The 20646-nt window shown below is 33.9% G+C and overlaps 5 protein-coding genes across 7 annotated transcripts; 3 read left to right on the forward strand and 2 right to left on the reverse strand.

Moving 5' to 3' along the window:
• The first annotated feature begins 858 nt into the window (after window positions 1-858).
• On the forward strand, window positions 859-4237 carry LOC114385444 (E3 ubiquitin-protein ligase ORTHRUS 2-like). The gene is made up of 8 exons (XM_028345525.1): window positions 859-1401; window positions 1488-2146; window positions 2257-2356; window positions 2473-2534; window positions 2609-2711; window positions 2902-3040; window positions 3191-3408; window positions 3778-4237. Exons 1-8 carry the CDS (start codon window positions 1006-1008, stop codon window positions 3973-3975), a joined length of 1875 nt encoding a protein of 624 aa, XP_028201326.1. The 5' UTR covers window positions 859-1005; the 3' UTR covers window positions 3976-4237.
• Window positions 4238-5984: 1747 nt separating this feature from the next.
• LOC114383508 (X-linked retinitis pigmentosa GTPase regulator-interacting protein 1-like) lies at window positions 5985-6916 on the forward strand. The gene has a single exon (XM_028343191.1). It carries the CDS (start codon window positions 6044-6046, stop codon window positions 6707-6709), a length of 666 nt encoding a protein of 221 aa, XP_028198992.1. The 5' UTR covers window positions 5985-6043; the 3' UTR covers window positions 6710-6916.
• A 2922-nt stretch (window positions 6917-9838) lies between these two features.
• LOC114383355 (putative pentatricopeptide repeat-containing protein At5g09950) lies at window positions 9839-13432 on the reverse strand. Its single transcript, XM_028343014.1, has one exon. The coding sequence runs from the start codon at window positions 13307-13309 to the stop codon at window positions 10208-10210; it is 3102 nt and encodes a 1033-aa protein (XP_028198815.1). The 5' UTR covers window positions 13310-13432; the 3' UTR covers window positions 9839-10207.
• Window positions 13433-14523: 1091 nt separating this feature from the next.
• LOC114385146 lies at window positions 14524-15418 on the forward strand. Its single transcript, XM_028345140.1, has 3 exons — window positions 14524-14698; window positions 14819-14888; window positions 14979-15418. The coding sequence occupies exons 1-3, from the start codon at window positions 14533-14535 to the stop codon at window positions 15121-15123; spliced, it is 381 nt and encodes a 126-aa protein (XP_028200941.1). The 5' UTR covers window positions 14524-14532; the 3' UTR covers window positions 15124-15418.
• Window positions 15419-16226: 808 nt separating this feature from the next.
• On the reverse strand, window positions 16227-19578 carry LOC114385145 (SNF1-related protein kinase regulatory subunit beta-2-like). 3 transcript variants are annotated; one of them, XM_028345137.1, is made up of 6 exons: window positions 19372-19578; window positions 18990-19192; window positions 18841-18903; window positions 18193-18365; window positions 17942-18104; window positions 16227-16854 (listed from the first exon to the last, which is right to left on the reverse strand). In XM_028345137.1, exons 1-6 carry the CDS (start codon window positions 19373-19375, stop codon window positions 16525-16527), a joined length of 936 nt encoding a protein of 311 aa, XP_028200938.1. In that variant the 5' UTR covers window positions 19376-19578; the 3' UTR covers window positions 16227-16524. The 3 variants fall into 3 exon arrangements, with proteins under 3 accessions (XP_028200938.1, XP_028200939.1, XP_028200940.1); XM_028345138.1 differs by having other exon boundaries at window positions 18990-19310; window positions 19399-19572; XM_028345139.1 differs by lacking the exon at window positions 18841-18903 and having other exon boundaries at window positions 19372-19557.
• Window positions 19579-20646: the final 1068 nt, after the last annotated feature.

The raw sequence follows: 20646 nt of genomic DNA on the forward strand, positions 1-20646 counted from the left end.
GTTTAAGATGATTTTTCTTCTTAAGTTTATAAAATAAATTTATGTAAATCATTAAAACATGTGTTAAAAAAACTGAATTTTAATACATATAAGTTAAGGTGTTCTTACAATGAATTTAACATAATATTGTTCTTAATTTTTTTCTTCCAAAAATGTAAATAATATTTTTTTCATTGTCCTAGAAATTTTTTATATATCAAATGCTAGCAAAAAGACAAACACCATTGTATATTTATTAATTTTGGATATAAATATTTAAAAAATGATAACAAACTCATAAACACTATCAAATGAAACATGATTTGAATTTTTTTTTTTTTACAATTACAAAATAATTTTCACTTTCTACACATATTTTTTATATTTACTTCATATATTTATCCATTTTTTTTATTTTTCTCTTCACCACACATCTTACTTTAAAATATAAAAAAAAATCCTTAAAATTAAAGTATATATATATATCCTAATAAGAAGAAAAAAATTAAAGAACATAATAATATTACCATTTCAATATTTCATAAATACATTTATTAAATATAATAATATTTAAGTATGTACTATAAATAGTTTGATCAATTATACATAAATAACATGTATTTACCAATATAATATATTAATTGATTATGTTATCCCAACAAACACACTAAAAATGGAGATACAACAATCCTTTTATTTTGACTGATTATTATAATGAGAACCACTATTAATGAATTAATGATTAATTTATTATAAAAAAAGTAATGATACTTTTTTAATAGTACAAACGTATCTTGTTATTTTAATGAATCAATGATTAGTTTTTTGAGAGGTAACGTATATTTATTATCCATGGGAAAGTATGGGCTGGAACTGAGAAGCGAAAGGGCGCGAGGGGGAAATGGCGAAATGGAGGGAGGGAAAAGAAAATATTCAAAAGGCTGATTCCCTCGCTCCGGAAAATCAGAAATTTGGATACTTTTCCCTATAAAGGAAAAAAGCACCCGAAATTGTTGGCAGTGGAAAATGGCGCAGCTTCCGTGCGACTCCGATGGCGTCTGCATGCTCTGCAAACTCAAACCCAGTCCCTCCCAAACCCTCTCCTGTGGAACGTGTGCCACTCCCTGGCACCTTCCGTGTCTCCCTTCGCCCCCTCTCTCCCTCTCTGACTCCCATTGGGACTGCCCCGACTGTTCTGACACCTTCTGCCATCACCCCGTCGCTCCCACCGCTCACCTTGTCTCCGCCATTCACGCCATTCAGGCCGACACCTCTCTCACTGACCAACAGAAGGCCATAAAACGCCAACAACTCCTCGCTGGCTCTGCCCACCCCTCAAAGGACAAAACCAAAGCCAAAGACATTTTTGATGGAAGCTTAAACTGCTCCATATGCATGCAACTACCCGATAGACCCGTCACGGTTTGTTTCTTGTTTCTTTGTTCTTTTTTCATCTATTATTAATTTTTGTGTAGCGAGTCAGTTAGTTTCCTCAATTTATCTTTCAGACGCCTTGTGGGCACAACTTCTGTTTGAGATGTTTCGAGAAGTGGATCGGACAGGGAAAGCGCACTTGCGCCAATTGCCGTGCTCAAATCCCGACCAAGATGGCGAGCCAGCCGAGAATCAATTCTCAGTTGGCCATGGCCATCCGATTGGCGAAGGCAGCCAAGTCGGAAGGTTCTTCGGGCCCACCCAAGGTCTATCATTTTGTACGCAATCAGGACCGTCCTGATACCGCATTCACCACAGAGCGAGCCAAGAAGACTGGAAAGGCAAATGCTTGCAGTGGTAAGATTTTCGTGACTGTTCCTCCCGACCATTTTGGGCCTATCCCGGCTGAAAACGACCCCACCCGGAACCGTGGTGTTCTGGTCGGGGACACGTGGGAGGACCGGATGGAGTGTCGGCAGTGGGGTGCCCATTTGCCTCATGTCGCCGGCATTGCTGGACAGAGTGCTTATGGTTCCCAGTCTGTTGCCCTTTCTGGTGGCTACGAGGATGACGAGGACCATGGTGAGTGGTTCCTCTACACTGGCAGTGGTGGCAGAGATCTCAGTGGCAACAAACGCACCAACAAGCTACAATCCTTTGACCAAAAGTTTGAAAACATGAATGAGGCCTTGAGAGTAAGCTGTAGGAAGGGTTATCCCGTTCGCGTTGTAAGGTCACCTCATCTCTCTCTTTCCTAATATTTTCATTCGATTACCAACTAAATGCATTTGTCTGAGTATCAAAAAGTTTATTTTGTGCCGAAATACCTTTTGTTTTGTTCAGGTCGCACAAGGAAAAACGTTCTTCTTATGCACCGGAATCTGGAGTGCGTTATGATGGAGTTTACAGAATAGAGAAATGCTGGCGTAAAAATGGAATACAAGTAAGATACTTCTAATGATAGGCATTGTGTTTATTGAATGAGGCCTGTAAATGTATTTTTGCTTGATAGTTTTCTCCAAGTTTTTTGATTCATGGAGAAGCTTTGTTCTGTGATAGGGTTGCAAGGTTTGCAGGTATTTGTTTGTGAGATGTGACAATGAGCCAGCACCGTGGACAAGGTTGGTTGGTTCTTTCTTTGCAGCTGTTTGTTTGTGTGCTTATGTGTTATTGACTTTATTTTGTTGATGTGCAGTGATGAAATTGGAGATCGCCCACGCCCACTACCTAAAATTGATGAGTTGAAGGGTGCAGTTGATGTAACTGAAAGAAAGGGTGATCCATCATGGGATTATGATGTAGGTGTTGTTCTAGTTCTTTTGCTGTTGATAGGTTAATTTGTGTCTGGTAGGATTAAATAGTGAGACAATCATAATTATTGTACTAAAGAGTTTTGGAAATCCTTTTCGTGGTACATGTTGTTCCACTATTGATGGTCTATAGTCTATACTTTGATGTGTCTCACTCAGTACTTTTGGTGAAATATAGCCGGAGAAGGGGTGCTGGTTGTGGAAGAAGCCTCCACCCGAAAGCAAGAAACCAGTGGACATTAAATCTGAAAATGGAACAACAATCAGAGTTAAACGGAAAGCAGAAAATGTGTCCGTGAAAGAAAGGCTTTTGAAAGGTATGCTGTGTATACATGTTCCCATAATTTACCCTGTATAGACAACTTATAAATTTTGTTACTTTGCCTTATTGTTTTTTAAAATCCCATTGTAGTTAATTGAAATTGTAAAATCTATTCAATTTTGCCACTGACTTCCTATTTGTTCAGAGTTTGGTTGTCAAATTTGTCGCAAGGTTATGGCTTCCCCTCTCACTACACCTTGTGCTCACAACTTCTGCAAAGCCTGTTTGGAGGGTGCCTTTTCTGGCCAAAGTTTCATCAGAAATAGGGCATGTGGAGGTGGACGCACTTTACGAGCACAGAAAAATGTTATGAAATGCCCATCTTGTTCAAATGACATTGCTGACTTTCTCCAGAATCCACAGGTACTACAGAATGCCATTATTAGGTTTTATATTTGCTCCAAGTATGCTTCCAACCCTTATTTGGATTTGTTTTAATTATATTCCTAGTTTACAATGAAATGCTTATGCCTATTTTTTGAAAATATGAAATTCAAAGAGTAAAAGGGTTCATCTTGTATAAAGTAGAATGGTAGAAATATATTAATGCTTTGACGGCTTCAGTTCACTTTATAATGAGCTTGAGTGTCTATGCTTTTTATAAGGCTTGAATATTTGTTGCAAATATTATGGTACTAATGAAATACATTCCGTGATTTTTCATTCATTGTATTCAAATTGGCATTTTATTTGTAAGTTTTGTTCTACAATTTTCTGGCCTTTTTTGTACAGGTTAATAGAGAAATGCTGGCTGTTATAGAATCATTACAACGCCAGGCTGAAGAAAATTCTGAAGAGTTAAGTGATAAAAATGATGAAAATCTGCATGATCCAACAGAGGTTTCTAAACCCAGTGATTCTACTGATAAAGTCTTGGAGGAAATTAAGGACAATGAGCTGAATCAGCCACACAAGCGAAGGAAGGAGTGAAGGATGACTGCGAAGTTATTTTGGTCGTTTGGATTATGGATTTTCATTGAATAGCAAGGGACGGACTGCTGATGCAATTTTTTTAAGTGCTAGCATAGATTGCTGGATATTGACTTGTATGGATTTAAATATATTTTTTAGAGGTTCATGTGATAGAAAATTGGTATCTCCTTTATTTGTGGGTTTCATGTCTCTAGAAGGAGAGAATGAGTGCATTTTACACTGGAATGGATATCTTAATGCATTATGTGCTTTTATTGAAGATGTTATTTTAACTACTACTATTAAACAAGTTTAAATTTAATGTTGACTTCTGGTGTAAAATTAAATGAAAAGTCAAGTGATAAAAATGATATAATGATAGGATTAAAAAACTTCATACTACAACGCATTGTAGGTACACAAAAGTATGCATGAGGTAAATTCTGAGGTGAAGTTTCCATCCTTTGTGGGACATCAACTTGTGAATTTAGCTTTTGATTCAACTTAAATCTGCTATAATTGGCTCACAAGTATGTTTGTCTAAATATCTTGCATCAACTTGTAAATGTAGCTCGAGGAAATTTTGAAGATTTGAGCAAGGTGAGGTTTAAGGAATTAGGTAACTAAATCTGGAGGTAAGCTTTGTTATCCTCTAACTCACCTTTTTATCCAATATTATAGGATTCTTTTTTTCACAACATTTTACCCATTAGATTATTAGAATACATAACTTTTTTTTTCCGATTTAGCATGTGTATTGTTATGATATAATTTAAATTATTGATAGATTGAAAGAGATAGGAAGTTGCATTGTTAGGAATATTAAGTTGCATATATATATATATATATATATATGTATGTTTGAATTTGATTTATGATATTCAGTTATAAATTGTTAAAATTTAAAAGCTTAAGAGCATATTATGATGAGAATCTTTAAATGAAATGAAGTGAATGTGAGAGAATGAAAATCTAAAGTAGATGAACTTATGTGTTTTGTAAACTAAAAGATCATTATCTTTCAACTTTAGAGAATCAAGAATCTCGTAGGTCAGCAAGTTACAAAGAGAGTCGAAAAGGTAAATCTAGAAGACTGAAAATGAAAATTCGAGGAAAGTAGACCTTTAAGTTTAATTATTATTACAATACATTAGTAGTTACAAAGAATTTTCTTACCAATTTTATATGCTCATCAGCGCTGAAATTTCAACTTCCAAATTTTAAAACAGTAGTATATGCGAACCCACACCACTATCGAACAAGTAAATTAAATAAATGAAATAGTTACGTAGATATGTTATGGGTTAGGATCATTTGTCAAATTTTGCAAAATGATATATTTAATTATTCGCTCGAATTAGTAGGGAATTGCAACAGTTTACTTGCCGCCCTTCTCATGTGGTCTGATACTCGGACACGTTTTGTATTTTATTTGTAGTTACATATGATTAAAACTATTAGTTGACTGACTTCAGGTCGTCTCTCAAAAGTCTTCGTTATTTATTATAATGCAAAAATGATTTTTTTTAATAAATAACAAATCAAGAATGAGATAATTTTGTTTTCTTTTCATTTTAGGATTTTTTTTACGGCACCTGTCAGTAACTACAGATTGATTTCTCTGTTTGATAGGTAAAAATTATTTATTAGAAAAGTTTAACTCAGTTTATTAAACAATAAGTATGAATATTATAAATCTTTTTATATTGTCTTCAATTTTTTCAAATAAAAATATTAAATAACATGAATTGAGAAAAATGATAACTTAGTATTTATTGTTAATATATAAGATTGAACTGTTAAGATCCTTTTTTGCTCTCTTAGTTAATACTGTTCCACTTCCATGGATAATTTGAAAAAACAAAATAACACTCTTTTGAGATGTCTATTGACGAAGTAAAAAAAAGAAAGATGTTAACAGTAATTGAGTAATAAGATGTAAATTGTAAAGAAGATTCTGGCATAAGCTTTTTCTGTGTAACTTCTAACACACGCTGAGGAGGACATCCCCTATTTATATCTCCTTTCACCATACTGTCCATACGTAAATAGAGAGCACTTGTCATCAAAGTTAAATTCCAAGAGAATGAAGAAGATACTAGTATCAATCAAGTTTCTGCTTTGTTTATCTCTGCTCTGTGTTTTGTTCTTATCATTTCCTTTACTCCTTCAATCCTTGAAGCCATCCCTCATGCAATTCTTCAGCTACATGGTTGAAAAAAGCTACATGTTCCTTCTCTGCAATGGCCTCCTTCTTGTTTTAATAGCCATCAACTCTGCTCCAATCAATGCCTCTTCACCACCAACAACTGAACGTGCTGCTGTAGCTGTTCACATAGAAGAGAAAAGTAGCCAGTTAGAATCCAAGGAACCAGACATTGCAGTTGCAGCACCAATTGCTGGTGAGGAAACTGAATCCCCACATAAAGAAGAAAAGATTTTGGTGAGAGTAGAACAAGACAATGTGCTATCAGATACCCAAGAAGAAGAAGAAAAAGAAGAAGAAAAAGAAGAAGAAGAAGAAGAAGAAGAAGAAGAAGAAGAAGAAGAAGAAGAAAAAGAAGAAGAAGAAGAAGAGGGAAATGTCCTTGTGATCATTGATGAAGATAAGCATGACACTGAAGAGTTAAATAAGAAATGTGAAGATTTTATTAAAAGGATGAAAGCAACGTTCTCTTCCAATAACTTGGAGCTAAGAGCTGTCGACAGTTTTTATTTTGATAATCAGAAATTGCCGGTGGCTGTTAATTAAGTAGTCGTGGATCTTAGAACATCATGTATCTCCCTTTCTTTTGAACTTATTTTAACTAACAGGGTGTCTTAGTTTCCGAGTTTTTTTGCCACCCAGATTTTTGCTTGTAGGAATTAAATCCTGCCCTAAATGGTTCTGTCAGACTATGTTCCATGTTCTGTTCTCTGTTCCAATGGAAACATCAAGCTCAATATTTTATTAAACGCACATCTTGTTTACTACAGTAATTAACTTTAGCATCTCTTTCAATTATAAACATTTTAGGTTTACACATTCAACTTGTATCCAATATAATATGATTCTGTTAAATTTAATTTTCATTTAACCCGAAAATAAGCAACGTCTAACATAACGTCGTAAAGAAGGATGCTGCTAAAATGGCTATTTGAGTTTAAAAATATGATACTTCAACTCTACTTGTTTTGTTTAGCTTCTTGTGAGAGAATTCCGTCCATCTCACACCCTTATAATAAAATTCAACCAATGTCACTACAGTAGATAAACTTTATTATATATCATCGTTACTGATTTGAGCATCAAGACTATGTTTTTTTTACAGGTATCCACCCTATCCATGATATCTCAATCGTATCATAGATTAAAGAGTGCACTTTAGTGAGCGTTACCCCAGTCAAAATCATCAGCTCTATCTTGAATGCGCTTTTTTATAAAAATAAAGTGTTTTGTATTCGGTCTGTGAAACATTTGCTTTTGGGCTTTCATAAGCTCCTGAGTGGAAATTTGAGCAATGTAAAAATAATTTTGAATTTGTGGAAAAGTTCCCTTTCTAAAGGCGGGTCAGGATCAGGAAAAAGAAAACACGGATAGTATATAAACCAATACATACACAAAATGACTTAATATATTTTTTATTTTTAATAAATATTCAATTTTTTGCTTATTTTTTAATAAGTTTTTATTTTACGTTGAATCCTTAATAAATTAATAATTTTATTTTTAGTCATTAATATTTATTTTTAATCCATGATAAAGTACAAAATAAGAATTATGTTTTTTTTATATATTTTTTTTCATTTGTTATTAGTTGAAACTAAAATAAAATTTATTAATTTATTAATTTATTAAGAATGAAAACAAAATATGAAGGATGAAAAATAAAAATATTATTTTATTAAAGACTCAACCCAAAATAAATTTTATTAGGAAACAAAAAAAATCAAATATTTATTAAACATAAAAATACATTTAAATCTAAAAAAAATTGTCAAATATCTTTTAACCTTTCACTATCTCTTGCAATTCAAACATACAATCAAGCTAATCCTTATTACTTTTGTTTACCTTTTTTTATATTATATCTAGAAAGAAAAATAATAGAGTGCACGGCGTATTATTGCTGACACGTTATTCGGATTAGGATCATCTACAGTTTTGTTAAGAAAGTGTATTGGATCTCATCCCTTCATTTAGCAAATTATCTTTAATATTTGAAAACCTCGCATACAGGAGAGAAAATAGTACATGAATGATGACATTAGTAACTGCATTGGGTGCAACTTTTCAAACCGCAGAGATCTAATTCTCAGTCATGCTTATTTAAAGTGGCAGATTTTAATGTGTGATAGATAGAAAGAAGAATGCTTACAATATACTTATTCTAATAAAATTTTTATGAGTTAAAATTGATTGCAACTTGGCTTGGAGAGGATATTTACAGCATTTATGTGCAAGGAAATAATGTATTTACAAAAGGATGTTTGAAATTGAGTACGGTGGCACATAGCTTCCTTTGTTGAATTGAAATTATCAAGTTGTCACACTAATTTGACAACGGCTGTTGTGAAACTAAGGAAATAGACATCCAATGTACCATGCAATTGTTTACTTGACCTGAGTCAAGTCTTAATTTCTGAGAAAGCCAACCAAATCATCATAATAAACGGAAACAGACAGCTAATTTTCCACAAACTTTAAGAATGTGGGCCTACATAAACATTTGTCTTCGTTGATAACAACACACGGAGTAACATCCAACAACTAAGCACACCATCACTCTCAACCTCAACTTATTCAACACACGGAGTAACATCCAACAACTATCCTCTTCTCATCATTTTTTTTATTAAATATACATCTTATTAATAATTATGATGGTTCTTCATGAAAAAAATTATGTCTTTCTCTCTCTAATATAACCATGAACTAATATTAATAAAATTCTCATTAAGAACTTACAAAAGAAAAAAAAAAGTGTACAATAAATCAATTTTTTATTTATAAATGAAAACCAATTAATTTATGCATCTTAGTTTTTAAATAAGTTAGATGACACAGTTTTTAACAGAAAAATTAAGTAAATAAGTTAATTTAAAATCTATTGTATTTATCTTTTCTCTTATACGTAAATATTATTAAAGCATTATCTAAAAGTCATATCATATTATTCAATTAATATGTTAGTTGTTCTATTTTATTCAAGATTTCGAATTAAAATCTTGTAAATAAAGAAGTAATTCAAAAAAAAATCTTACTAAAATGACTAATTAGATCTTCTTCTAATATTTACTTATTAACAAAATCAATTAATACTTCAAAACAATAATTTGGTGACTCAAAATATGTCATATAATTAATTATTAATAAATAGAAGTGGATATAAGTTCCTTTAGTTATATTTTAGAACTTTGTTTGTTCTAATTTTTCCTAGTTTTAGTATATAATTTGACAGCTTAAAATAATTCAAGATATAGGATCAAAACACATTGCCACCTTATATATCTGAGTCTCTGTCTGTTTGTATAAACTTCTTTGGAAATATTTATAAGATAAAAAATAAAAAAAGAATAAAATGAACTTTTTCATAAATTTGAAAAAAAGAAAATCCAAAGATGTGTGACCTGATCTAGATCAGCGGGTCACCAATTTGAGCATGAACCCGGCCGGTTTGCACCTTCTTGAACTAATTTTCAAAACATTGCTAAAAAAACTGCTTAGACACGTACATGAACACACTTTTTATATATGCCTTTTAGGACTTTGCTAAAGTTTTTTTTTTTTTTTTAACTTTTTAATGAGGACTTCGTTAAGGTTACGTCAACGAGACATGTATAAAAATGAACTCAATTGAATTCAGGTCGGAAAAACAACACAATGCGTTAAAGCAATGTACCTAACCAAACTTTTTTCCCATTAAGAAAAAAAAATTAATGATAAAAAGGATAGTTGGGACACTTGGGAGCGTGGCAACAATGTCCAATCTGTTTTATAGTTTGGATAACTGACTAATTTCATAAGTTAAGACAGAGTTCCCAAAAATGGCATCTAATCCTATATACATCTTAGTGGCGCTTCCAGACATATATGGCTTCTCTTCTATCTCCATGTCCCATTTTTTCTCTCCATACTTATTCCTTCTCTTTTTTTTTTTCACTATTTAACAATTAATATCTCTTACACTTGAAAATGTTACAACCAAATTTCCTCGTAGCCAAAGTAGAGAGGAATCATAGGCAATACTTCCATAATTTTTAGCATCAGTCACCAATAATCCTGACAAGAACATATGCCACCATCAAAATGGTGAAATCTATTTGAATCTCGTAAAATTATCTGTCGATTAACAATATTTGATATGTATTTGAAAGCAGTGTGACAGTCACCACAAACCCGAAGGTTCTTAATTATCCTAATAGGTAGCTCAGATTGGCGAGTGAGAACAAAAGCAATCGCTAGTTTCTCACTATGATAGCTGAGAAGCTCTTCTTTGTTTTCAAGCTCAAGATCATAGAGTGCATATTTGGTTTCAGGCACATATCCCAGGTCCCTCATTTTGTTCATTATCTCCTTGAGTTTGTCATAGATTTTTTCTTTTTCTGGGTGTGTTTGATCTCCAGCCACAAACACATGAACTCCATCCTTCATGGTGACCCAACTACACCCAGCTTCCTTCTTAACTTCTGCATTCCTCATTGCCAACCTAGCCTCTTCCACATCTTCCCACTTCCCACCAGCAGCATGCATGTTTGAAAGAAGCACATAGTTCACTGCGTTCAGCGGCTCTAACTCAATAAGCATCTTGGCAGCCCTACGCCCTAGCTCTGTATTTCGGCTATTAGCTCGACAACATGCTCCTAAAATTGTTCTCCAAATAAGGGCATTAGGATTCATTGGCATTGTTTTGATGAATTCCTCCAGCTTCTTAACATCACCTGCCCGCCCAAGGAGGTCTACCATACAAGAGAAGTGCTCTATTCGAGGAGCTAGTTCATATACTTCACCCATTGATTTGAAATGCTCAAATCCTTCATCAACTAAACCTACATGACTACAAGCTGATAGGACCCCAACAAAGGTGACATGATCTGGCAATTGGCCATGCTGTTTCATTTGTGTAAAAAGCTTTAGAGCTTTTCCTCCATGTCCATGGCGTGCATAACCAGAAATCATTGAATTCCAAGAATATATGTTCCTCACAGGCATCAATTCAAAGAATCTTGATGCATAATCTATCTTTCCACATTTTGCATACATGTCAACTAGTGCACTACCAACAACAACTTCAGCTTCTAAACAAGCTCTTATGGCACATGCATGTACTTCCATACCACGTTCTAATGTTGCAACTGAAGCACAGGCACTAAGAACAGTAGCAAGCGTGAAATCATCCAATCTTTGGCCCTTTTGCATCATAAGCCATACCAAACCCATGGCCTTATGCAGGATGCCATTGTGTATATATCCAGAAATCATGGCATTCCAACTGACTTCATCTCTTCGCTCAGACATTCTAGAAAAGATAATTTCACAGTCCTCCATCTGCTCACACTTTCCATAGAAAGCTAGAAGTGTATTCTCAATAGCATTGTCATCAGCGACAGAGTGCTTTAAGATTAAAGCATGAATTTGACGGCCCAGTTCAAGAAGAGAAAGAGAAGAAACTGCAGATAAAATATTTATAAATGTTACTCTGTTGGGTTTCCATCCAGCTTGCATCATCTCCAGGAAATATTTTATAGCCTGTAAAACTGACGCCTCTGAAGTTGCTAGTGCACCAATAAAAGAATTCCAAGAAACTTGATCATACTCTGGCATTAGAAAGAAAACTTTCTGATATTCCTCCATACAATCAGTTTCAGCATATAATGTTAGAAGAGCATTTGAAACTGAAACGTCCAAATCAAGCCCGCATTTTATCCCTTCACCGTGTATCTGTTGTCCTAACATGATCCAACCCAAACTAGCACATGAACTCAAAGTACTAATAACTGAGAATTTTGATGGCACCATTCCATTTCTCCTCATTGTGTGGAAACATGCAACTGCTTCCTCAAATCGCTCATTGTGGTCAAGGCCAGAGATTATAGAGTTCCATGAAACAGTATCTTTACTGGGCATGAGTTGAAAAATTGACCGAGCATTATCAATGGCATTGCATTTTGCATACAAATTGACGAGAGCATTTCCAATCAAAATCCAGACATCAACCAAGGCATTGCGAATCAGATAAGCATGAACCTCTTGACCCTTTCTCTTCCCTTCCTTTAAATTTGAAAATTCAGTAAAAGCACTTAAAAGAACTGCATAAGATGATGCATTTATTTCAACTAAATCTTTCATTTCCTTGAATATCTTAGCTGCTTCTTCACCCTGGTGCTGCCTTGCCAGTCCAACCATTAACCCATTCATAGTCACTGCATTACGATCATCCATCTGCTCAAATATCATTTTAGCAGAATCTATTAAACCATACCTTGCAAACCCGCTGACCAATGCACTACCAACATACAAATCTTTTACAAAGCTAGATTTTTCAATCCTGGCCAGCATCTGCTCAAGCAAAGTCAGTCCACAGTCAACCAGAGAGCATGCAACAGTTACTAAGCTACAGAAGGTATATTCATTAGGCCTGCAGTTAAGTTCTGTAGCTTCCCTTTGCATGCTTGAAAATAGCTTAAAAGCAGAAATTGCATCTCCCCTACGACAATAGACCGAAATGATAGAATTCCAGGATGCAGAAGTTTTCATTTTTATTTCTTCAAAAACACGACGGGCATCATCAATGGAAGCTGAGCAATGTGAATACATGGACATGAGCACATTAGACAACACCATGTCTGAAGCATACGGAGATTTGGAAATTAAGCCATGAATCTCCATCCCGAGTTTAAGCATATTTGGACCAAGCTCCTGGCATGCTCGAAGAGCACTACCAATAGCATAGTGGTTTGGTAAGAGACCAGCTGAAATGATCCCTCTGAATAACATACATGCCTCATCAGGCATGCCATTTTGTGCATACCCAGAAACCAAACAAGACCAAGAAACGAGGTTCTTTTGGGGCATTTCATCAAACAGTTTCTGTGCGGAAACCAGATTGCCAGCTCTGACAAATATGTTGACAAGAGTATTACACCAGAAAACATCACTGGTAAGCCCAGTTTTGTAGATCTGCAGATGAAGCTGATGGGCATCTTCCACGGTGCAAGAATCTCTGTATCGATTATAGTCCAAATTCAAAGGTGGAAAATGGAGGTGGTGGTGAGATGAGTTGCAGTGATGTAGCAACTGCTCTGACAAAGCTAACTGGGTAGAACGAGCATGACTTGCATTGTGTAACAATCGCCTGTAGCAGAGTATCATGCTTTTCGCAACTCTAACTAGGAATCATTTAACCGTTTAATCGCAGGATGCTTGTTTACATGAAAGTGGAGTAAAAGAAAATTGCTGTCACTGAAAACTCAAAAAATTTGTAATTGGGAGGGGCACAAGGGTTATAGTGATAAAAGAGGTTATGGGCTAACTTAACATACTAATTGTTAAAATTTATCAATAAAAATTAAAAAATTTGTAACTCCTCCAATATGTATCTTATGTTAAAGATAGAACTTAACATATTAATTGTTAAGATTTATCAATAAAAATAAAAAAATTTAACTCCTCTAAATTACTATAGGTATCCTTATGTTCAAGATAAATAGAATTATTATGATAAAATTAAAATTGAATCTTCAATAATATTTAAGTTTGATTGTTGACAAAATAATTTTTGTTCAAATTTTATTTATCTCTTAATAGAGTTTCATATTAATTGAAATCAAAATCTTATTTTTTTCTAATAAATTCAAGGATTAAAATAAAAAATCATTATAAACAACAAAATTCAACTTTGGATATTTAAATAAATCTTACCTATTCAAAAAATTCAAAACCTATTTGATATTATGAATGAAAAGATACTAATTTGATATTATAATTTTATATAAATCTAACTTCTTTTTATATGGACTAAAATAAACTAATAGAATAAAAAATACTATATAAAGTAAATTATAATATATAAAAAAATAAATCACTATATTGGATGATAAATAAATAAACTAAGTTTAAAAATATGATATGAGTTTATTTTTAATGTTTAATCTAACTTTGATGATAACTTTTTAAAAAAATCTATTTTCTAATAAAACTTCTAAACCTGTATACTCGATAATTTTTAACCACTTTTTTTTGTCGTTGTTGGCATGATATACGTTTTTTCTTTTAAATTACCATATTCTATTTTTATCTTTGAATTGAATGACAATAATTTTTGTAAAAAAAATTGTTAAGAATTAAAAAAACCTTGTTATTATTTATGAAAATTTAAATTATAATTTATGTATGCAAAGTATTTATTTATTATAAATTTTAAATATAAAAAATAAATATTTAAATTGTGCAATTTACAATCTAAAATACTAATAGAAAGAAAAGGTAAATTACAATAAAGAAGTGGCTGCATGGACGCCAGGTCATTAGCTGGCTAGATAAGGGTAGGATCCACAACACAACAAAATCCAAGCCAAGAGAAGGGAACATATGTGATGACATTGCATTTGCAGCACAAAAACATCAACATGGCTGCCAAACTCACTCTATCTTCTCCCTTTTCCTTCAAAACTTCATTTCTGCCAAAATCACCATCATTTTCTCTAGGTTTATACTCCCCCAGAACTAATGTTACCGGTGTCAAAGTTCATGCTAAATTAGGTAACATACATGCAATCACTCACTTCCCTTTGCTTCAGTTCTATATAACTATTATCCCATCCTTGTGAATTAAATGAGGTTGAGATGATAAACTTAGGAATGTGGATCTGATTCTATTAGGTGGTGGAGATGAACAAGCCAAGAAAGGAGGAAAGAAGAAATTCATAACCAGAGAGGAAGAACCACAACAGTAACAATTCATAAGTTTTATTTTTTCCATTTCCTTAATTTTCTGGTCACCTCGTATGTTTCCCAAAGCCTTTCTATTGAATGTGCGCAGGTATTGGCAGACAGCAGGAGAAAGGGAAGGAGAGAATCCCATGAAGACCCCTCTTCCTTACATTATCATATTTGGTATGTCAACTCCTTTTGTAATCTTGGCAATTGCTTTTGCAAATGGTTGGATTAAGGTACCTGTTCGATGAGACAGCACTTCGTTGTCTACTCTACTCCTCGATCTTCACATGTTAATTCACGAATTTTAAGCACTTTACTTCTCATTCTCAAACTTCAGTAGAGAACTTGTTTCTTTTTCACATATATGTATGGACATTATATTATGGCTCGTTGTAATGAACTAGAGTTCAGTCCTACCACTATGAAAGTCGGATTGAAAAAGCTACTTCAGAGTGGCAGTTTGATAACCCTTGTACGTTTTCAGATTGAAAACAAAAGGAGAAGAATCAAGAACAAATAAGATATTTTTCTTACCCTGTTGGATTCGCTGCTTGTTGTTTCAAGAATAGCACACGTTGTTGATCGATGCATAATAGTTATTTTAATGACCGAACACCGAAACTGCTAAGTTGAGATGGTTGACTGTTACATGGAAAATTAACAAAGGAATTTTGTAGTCCGAGATTTTTATTTCTTTCTGCTCCTTGTTTATAAAACAGGAAAAAGAAAAGGCAAAGAGGTTTAGATCATTGGTATACTATAGAACTGCAGTTTTTTCATATTTAGGAGAAAATATGGTTGACATCTTTATCATATTAGGTTACTTGCAATATTCAGACTTAATGATGTATAGTGCAACAGTTGTACTCAAAAAATTGAATATGACCTTCGACACTGAGCAATCTGTAACTTCTATAGATACAAATTATTGCGAGTAAAAGTAAAGAAATGTAATGGTCTGTGGAATTTTAACCAATATGAAAAAAAGGTTAGTCTCATTTATCAGAAGTAGAAAGTGGTGGAAACAAGTGTACTCAGATAACAGTAGTGCTATGCATAGTATGAACATTTAGGTGTCGAATTTAGCTATCGCCAGGGGAGGAATTGCCATTTCACTTTTATATATCTGTCCCTTATTTTAAAGCATTTAAATGGCTCTTAATGTATGTTCAAGTTCAACCATCGAAACTACCCATGATAAAACCTGGGCATTTGCCATTTGGCAATTGGTCGGTTTCAGAAGCTGATGGCATCATCTGAGAGCACAACAGAGAATAGGGGAAGAAAGTCATAGTTCATTAGTGTCAGCCATTATATGCTAGAGTAACCACTGGATCTTCATCACAGCATGTGCAATAAGCTAGCATATCCAATTTCAAATTGTAATACCTTGAAAGAAGGACAACTAGTCAACTACTACGAGTATGCTGCTTATAAAAAAAACACTAGTATGAAATGTATTGTATATATTGACTGCGGACTGCCAGAATAAAATAACATTCCCTTAAGTTTTTTACATGGAAAGCAATTTTTCATTTACCTATTCCAATCAATTTTCTACACATTAACTTAATGACCTTAACAAGTGTTCTCATAAGGGCAGCTTAGACGAGGCAAGTTCAATAGCAGACAAAAATCTTAATGCTTCATCATCTTTCCCTGCGTAAGGACTTGTACAGTTCCGTAGTAATATATTTGTGTTGAAACTTGTAAGTTGATCGTAGTGCCACAAATTGACCCCTATCAGTTTTGTGGATGTATAGATGATTCAGTTCCAAATGCGTGGGCCTAGGGACAAAACGACTACCACTTGCGGATGAAGAAGCCTCATGTCTTATTGCCACTGGTAGTTGAGGTGGTAATTCTGGCGGGGGCTTGCTGAACTCCTCTTCATTTAAGTATGTGTTATCATAACTCGATGGTGATGATGGAGGATCTTCAAAATCGGAGAAGTTTGCAACTATTTCTGGGATATAATCCTGTAAAAATGGTTTAAACAAGAAGCTAGGTGAGGCTATCTTTGTATATATAGATGAATTGCACGAGTTGAAGGGATTGTAAGTTATGACCATATTTTTGGGATGTTAACTCATTCAATACACTTGTGTGTAAACAAAATTTTCTAGCAATGGATAGAAGACTGTTGAAATCAATCTAAACTAAGAACAGTTACAATCCAACACTATGAACTTGCAAACTTATTCTAGTTCATCCTGCTCATATGATCTCAGAACAACCACCGCTGCAGTAGTTACGCTTCAGTAGGGGATCATTTATGAGGAAATTAACGACAAGGTATATTATCATCATCAAATAAACATAACCATCTTGCGGCTTTAGGTTAATTTGTTTCAACTTTCAAGATTAAAACACTTTCTGGTTTCTTATAACGAAACATCTATATTATGTGAGACTAACTCTTTCTACTAACTAGATCACACTTCAATTCAACTCGTGAGTCGTTATATATTGTTTATTTGAAAAATATACTCAGCTAATCAGCAGGACAGGTTTCGTTTCAATAATTGAATATCTGTATTCTGAAACTCACCAGTACAACTTGCATCACATAGTAAGTGAAGTCAGAGTCAGAATTTAGAACTACCATTAGTTTTTTTATTTTTTTGTTCAGCCAGAACTACCATTAGGTAAATTAGAAAGGACACGTATATTCCTCAATCTTCCCGTAAGCACCGACCAATTAGCAAACAAGGTTGGGACAGTAACGTAGAAATTTTCTATCTACCATGCCATATGAAATTCTACTTCTGTGCCAAGCATGCAGCTCTATAGTCTATTCTAGTTTATTATGAGACCTTCCACTCAGGCATGATGAGTTTCCTCATCAGACAACAAATTTTGACAAAAAAATTATTCAACGTGTGTCTAAATGAATTTAGTAAGTACTGCTGAATAAATATTGTCAAAATAAAGCCAAACTGTCAACTGAATTGATGATCGTGTTAAAGTTTATAGTAAAAGAAAACACTGGTGAAGATGTAATCAACATGATCATCAGCATTTCCTGAAAAATAAACTAATAAAGTAAACCATGAAATTAATTACCTGCAAATCCAATATATTGTAGCCATAACCTGAATCATCAGAAGCCGATGGGAACTCTGGAGCATGTGTCAAGTAGCCATCTACAATGAAACGGTAATGATAGATACCTATCGGGAGTGTTTTAACAATGACAAAATTTTGATCTACTCTCATCAGGGGCTCCCTGACAGGACAAGGTAAAAGTTCATCATTTCATAAGATGAAGTAAAAGCAAGAACTATAGTTGGAATTTAAAAGTGTGTAGATGTTACGTGGTCTTCCAGTTATCCCATGATCCTGCAATAGCAACATCCGTGGCTGCATGGTTCCATGTTATCCTCACACTTTTCAGCCTTTCATGAATCACAGATTCTACATATCCATTTTGTGGCAGGGATTGCGCTACCGCTGCTGGTCTTTGCATTTGCATGGCAGCCACAGGGACCTTGAAAAACAGGCATTTTAAATTTGATGTTTCATCGTAAACGTTCATTGTGTTGTGCCCCTCAAGATATTTATTGTCAAACTAGCTTCATTCAATGACACTAACTCTTAACTTGTAAATTCTTCATCAGATTAAAAGCATTAAATCCTTATTGTAATTGCTTAAATTTTTATATATATTACCTGGGAGTGAACTAATGTTGCAATAGCATGCATGTATTAAGTCTCATTATAAATTTCTTCGGCCAATACATCTCATAACAGTTCCCTATAAGACCACCAGCAGAGTTTCCCATATGAATGATAAACAAAATTAGTATTCAAAATATTAAATCCACCTTAAAATTCTAAAACTTGAAAGATTACTCTGATCTTTGTACCATAACCTAAAATCTGACTTTACTTGTACCATTCCAATTCCACAAATCACTGTTAAACGGTAAAAGCAGTCTAGAGAAGGTTGAGAAGCATCCCACCTTGATAGGAAGCTTATTTCTTATTGCTTTGATCAAATTTCTTTCTTTCCCCTCATGGATATACTGTATAAAACTATAACATTAAACACCACCTATCCTATTTATTTTTTTCAATAAAAGAAATTAACAAAGGATCATCTAACTCTGACCTGGGGTTGTATGAGCAAAGGAGGTGGTGGCTCATATGGTCCAGGGCCATGTGGAGGTAACTGAACCACCAATGGATCAGTGAATCCATTAGTATTGCCATAAAGCACTTCAGGTGGCAGAAATTTGATGTCTTGTTCGTACTCATCCTTTTTAACTCCAGAAGTGCCTTCACCATCCTTTCCTCTGCTGTTACTACCCATAACTGAAAGTGGAAGAAACCCAGATTTTGATCGCAATCACTACTATCCTCAGAACAAAATACCATACAAAAACTTCAGCAGTCAGAACAGAAAGAGAGTAGAGTAGATATCCATGCTCAGCTGCGAGACAGCACGAATCCATTAGATAGAGAAGAAAGAATCAGAAAGCAATCTGGCATACCCATTTCAGTGCATAAATAGAACAAACCCTTGAAAGCAAACCAGGAAATGACTCTAGGTTGAGTGGCATTGTTGTTATAGCAAAAAAAAATTAGTTTTTTTTTTTGCTTTATTTTAATATTTGATGAGCCTCTCACTCTCTTTCTCTCTCTGAGGATACCACTTTTCCCTGCCTTAAAGCAACTGAACAAGCAAGTATACAGGGTTTTATTCTCCAATGAATTTGGAAGATTCCGCTGTGGACTAATTATTATGAGTCTGGTTTAAAGGAGAATGTTCCCCTGCTATCAGGAACAACCAAACAATGTCTAATGAAACAGTAAATACTTTTTGCACAGTTTCTTGTCCTTGTGCTGGTCCATTAAATTAAATTAATTAAATTTCTGTTTGTAAAGCAAAGCAATCAAACACTACGGAATATTGGTTCGGTACCATAATGGATTACACCAGCTAAACGAACTTGTTTTCAGCCTAATGGTATTGAAGTCAAAAGCTCGTAGAAAAGTGAAAGGAAAAGGTTCTAACTTGCTACTTGTTACTATTATTATTCAACAACTAAACTCATAAAATGGCATCTTCTAAAAAAATAAAGAAAAAAGAAAATCATAAAATAGCATCCATTGTGTTGTGCTTCCGGTCTATACAGGAAAGCATGAGTTGTTGGATTGGATTTGACATGTTAGCTTTGTCTTTTTTTCTATTTTGTTTGCAACTTCTTGTCTTGCATAATGAAGTTTAAACATTTCAATACTAGTGCACTTCTTTTGCCAATAACAAGAGCACTGCACATCGACAACCCATCACATGAATAGAAAAATAAAAGCCTGCTCCGTCCTCTTGGTTGAAGTTTGATGGGCCAATTTAACGATATACTAGAAAACAATATGACACTAAATCAATAGTTTATGAAAATATAATACTAATTACTAAATCAATAATTTCTATTTCAACCCTATTGTCAATTTAGTGTAATATACATATTCCCTGTGAGGAATAAATTATTTTTTGTTGCAAATGATATAGAGAAAGGGATCGATACCTGTGAGCCAACCACTGTATTTCATATTCATGTTTGTATGTTGTGATTATTATTATTATTTTTAGTTACAAGTAATGAGTAATCAGCTATTTTATATCATATAGTACATGGTATCAGATAAACAATGAATAAAGAGGGCTTTCTTGTATTACAATTGACTAGGACTAGGCTCTTGTTATCGAATCCAACGACGGTTTTATCTTTTTATAATGCGTCTGCTCCCTTGAAACGAACAAG

Source organism: Glycine soja, chromosome 14 (genome assembly GCF_004193775.1).
Source record: "Glycine soja cultivar W05 chromosome 14, ASM419377v2, whole genome shotgun sequence".
Lineage (NCBI taxonomy): Eukaryota > Viridiplantae > Streptophyta > Magnoliopsida > Fabales > Fabaceae > Glycine > Glycine soja.

Excerpts from the sequence above, each read along its gene's own strand:
- LOC114385146 (XM_028345140.1), top strand. The coding sequence starts at position 14,533 with ATGACATTGCATTTGCAGCACAAAAACATCAACATGGCTGCCAAACTC. Across the intron at positions 14,699-14,818 it reads CAAAGTTCATGCTAAATTAG|GTGGTGGAGATGAACAAGCC; the intron begins GTAACATACATG and ends TGATTCTATTAG. Across the intron at positions 14,889-14,978 it reads AGAGAGGAAGAACCACAACA|GTATTGGCAGACAGCAGGAG; the intron begins GTAACAATTCAT and ends GAATGTGCGCAG.
- LOC114383355 (XM_028343014.1), bottom strand. The coding sequence starts at position 13,309 with ATGATACTCTGCTACAGGCGATTGTTACACAATGCAAGTCATGCTCGT.
- LOC114385444 (XM_028345525.1), top strand. The coding sequence starts at position 1,006 with ATGGCGCAGCTTCCGTGCGACTCCGATGGCGTCTGCATGCTCTGCAAA. Across the intron at positions 2,357-2,472 it reads GGCGTAAAAATGGAATACAA|GGTTGCAAGGTTTGCAGGTA; the intron begins GTAAGATACTTC and ends GTTCTGTGATAG. Across the intron at positions 2,535-2,608 it reads GAGCCAGCACCGTGGACAAG|TGATGAAATTGGAGATCGCC; the intron begins GTTGGTTGGTTC and ends GTTGATGTGCAG.
- LOC114385145 (XM_028345137.1), bottom strand. Across the intron at positions 18,105-18,192 it reads TGGGATAACTGGAAGACCAC|GGAGCCCCTGATGAGAGTAG; the intron begins GTAACATCTACA and ends TTGTCCTGTCAG. Across the intron at positions 16,855-17,941 it reads ACAATATATTGGATTTGCAG|GATTATATCCCAGAAATAGT; the intron begins GTAATTAATTTC and ends CCATTTTTACAG.
- LOC114383508 (XM_028343191.1), top strand. The coding sequence starts at position 6,044 with ATGAAGAAGATACTAGTATCAATCAAGTTTCTGCTTTGTTTATCTCTG.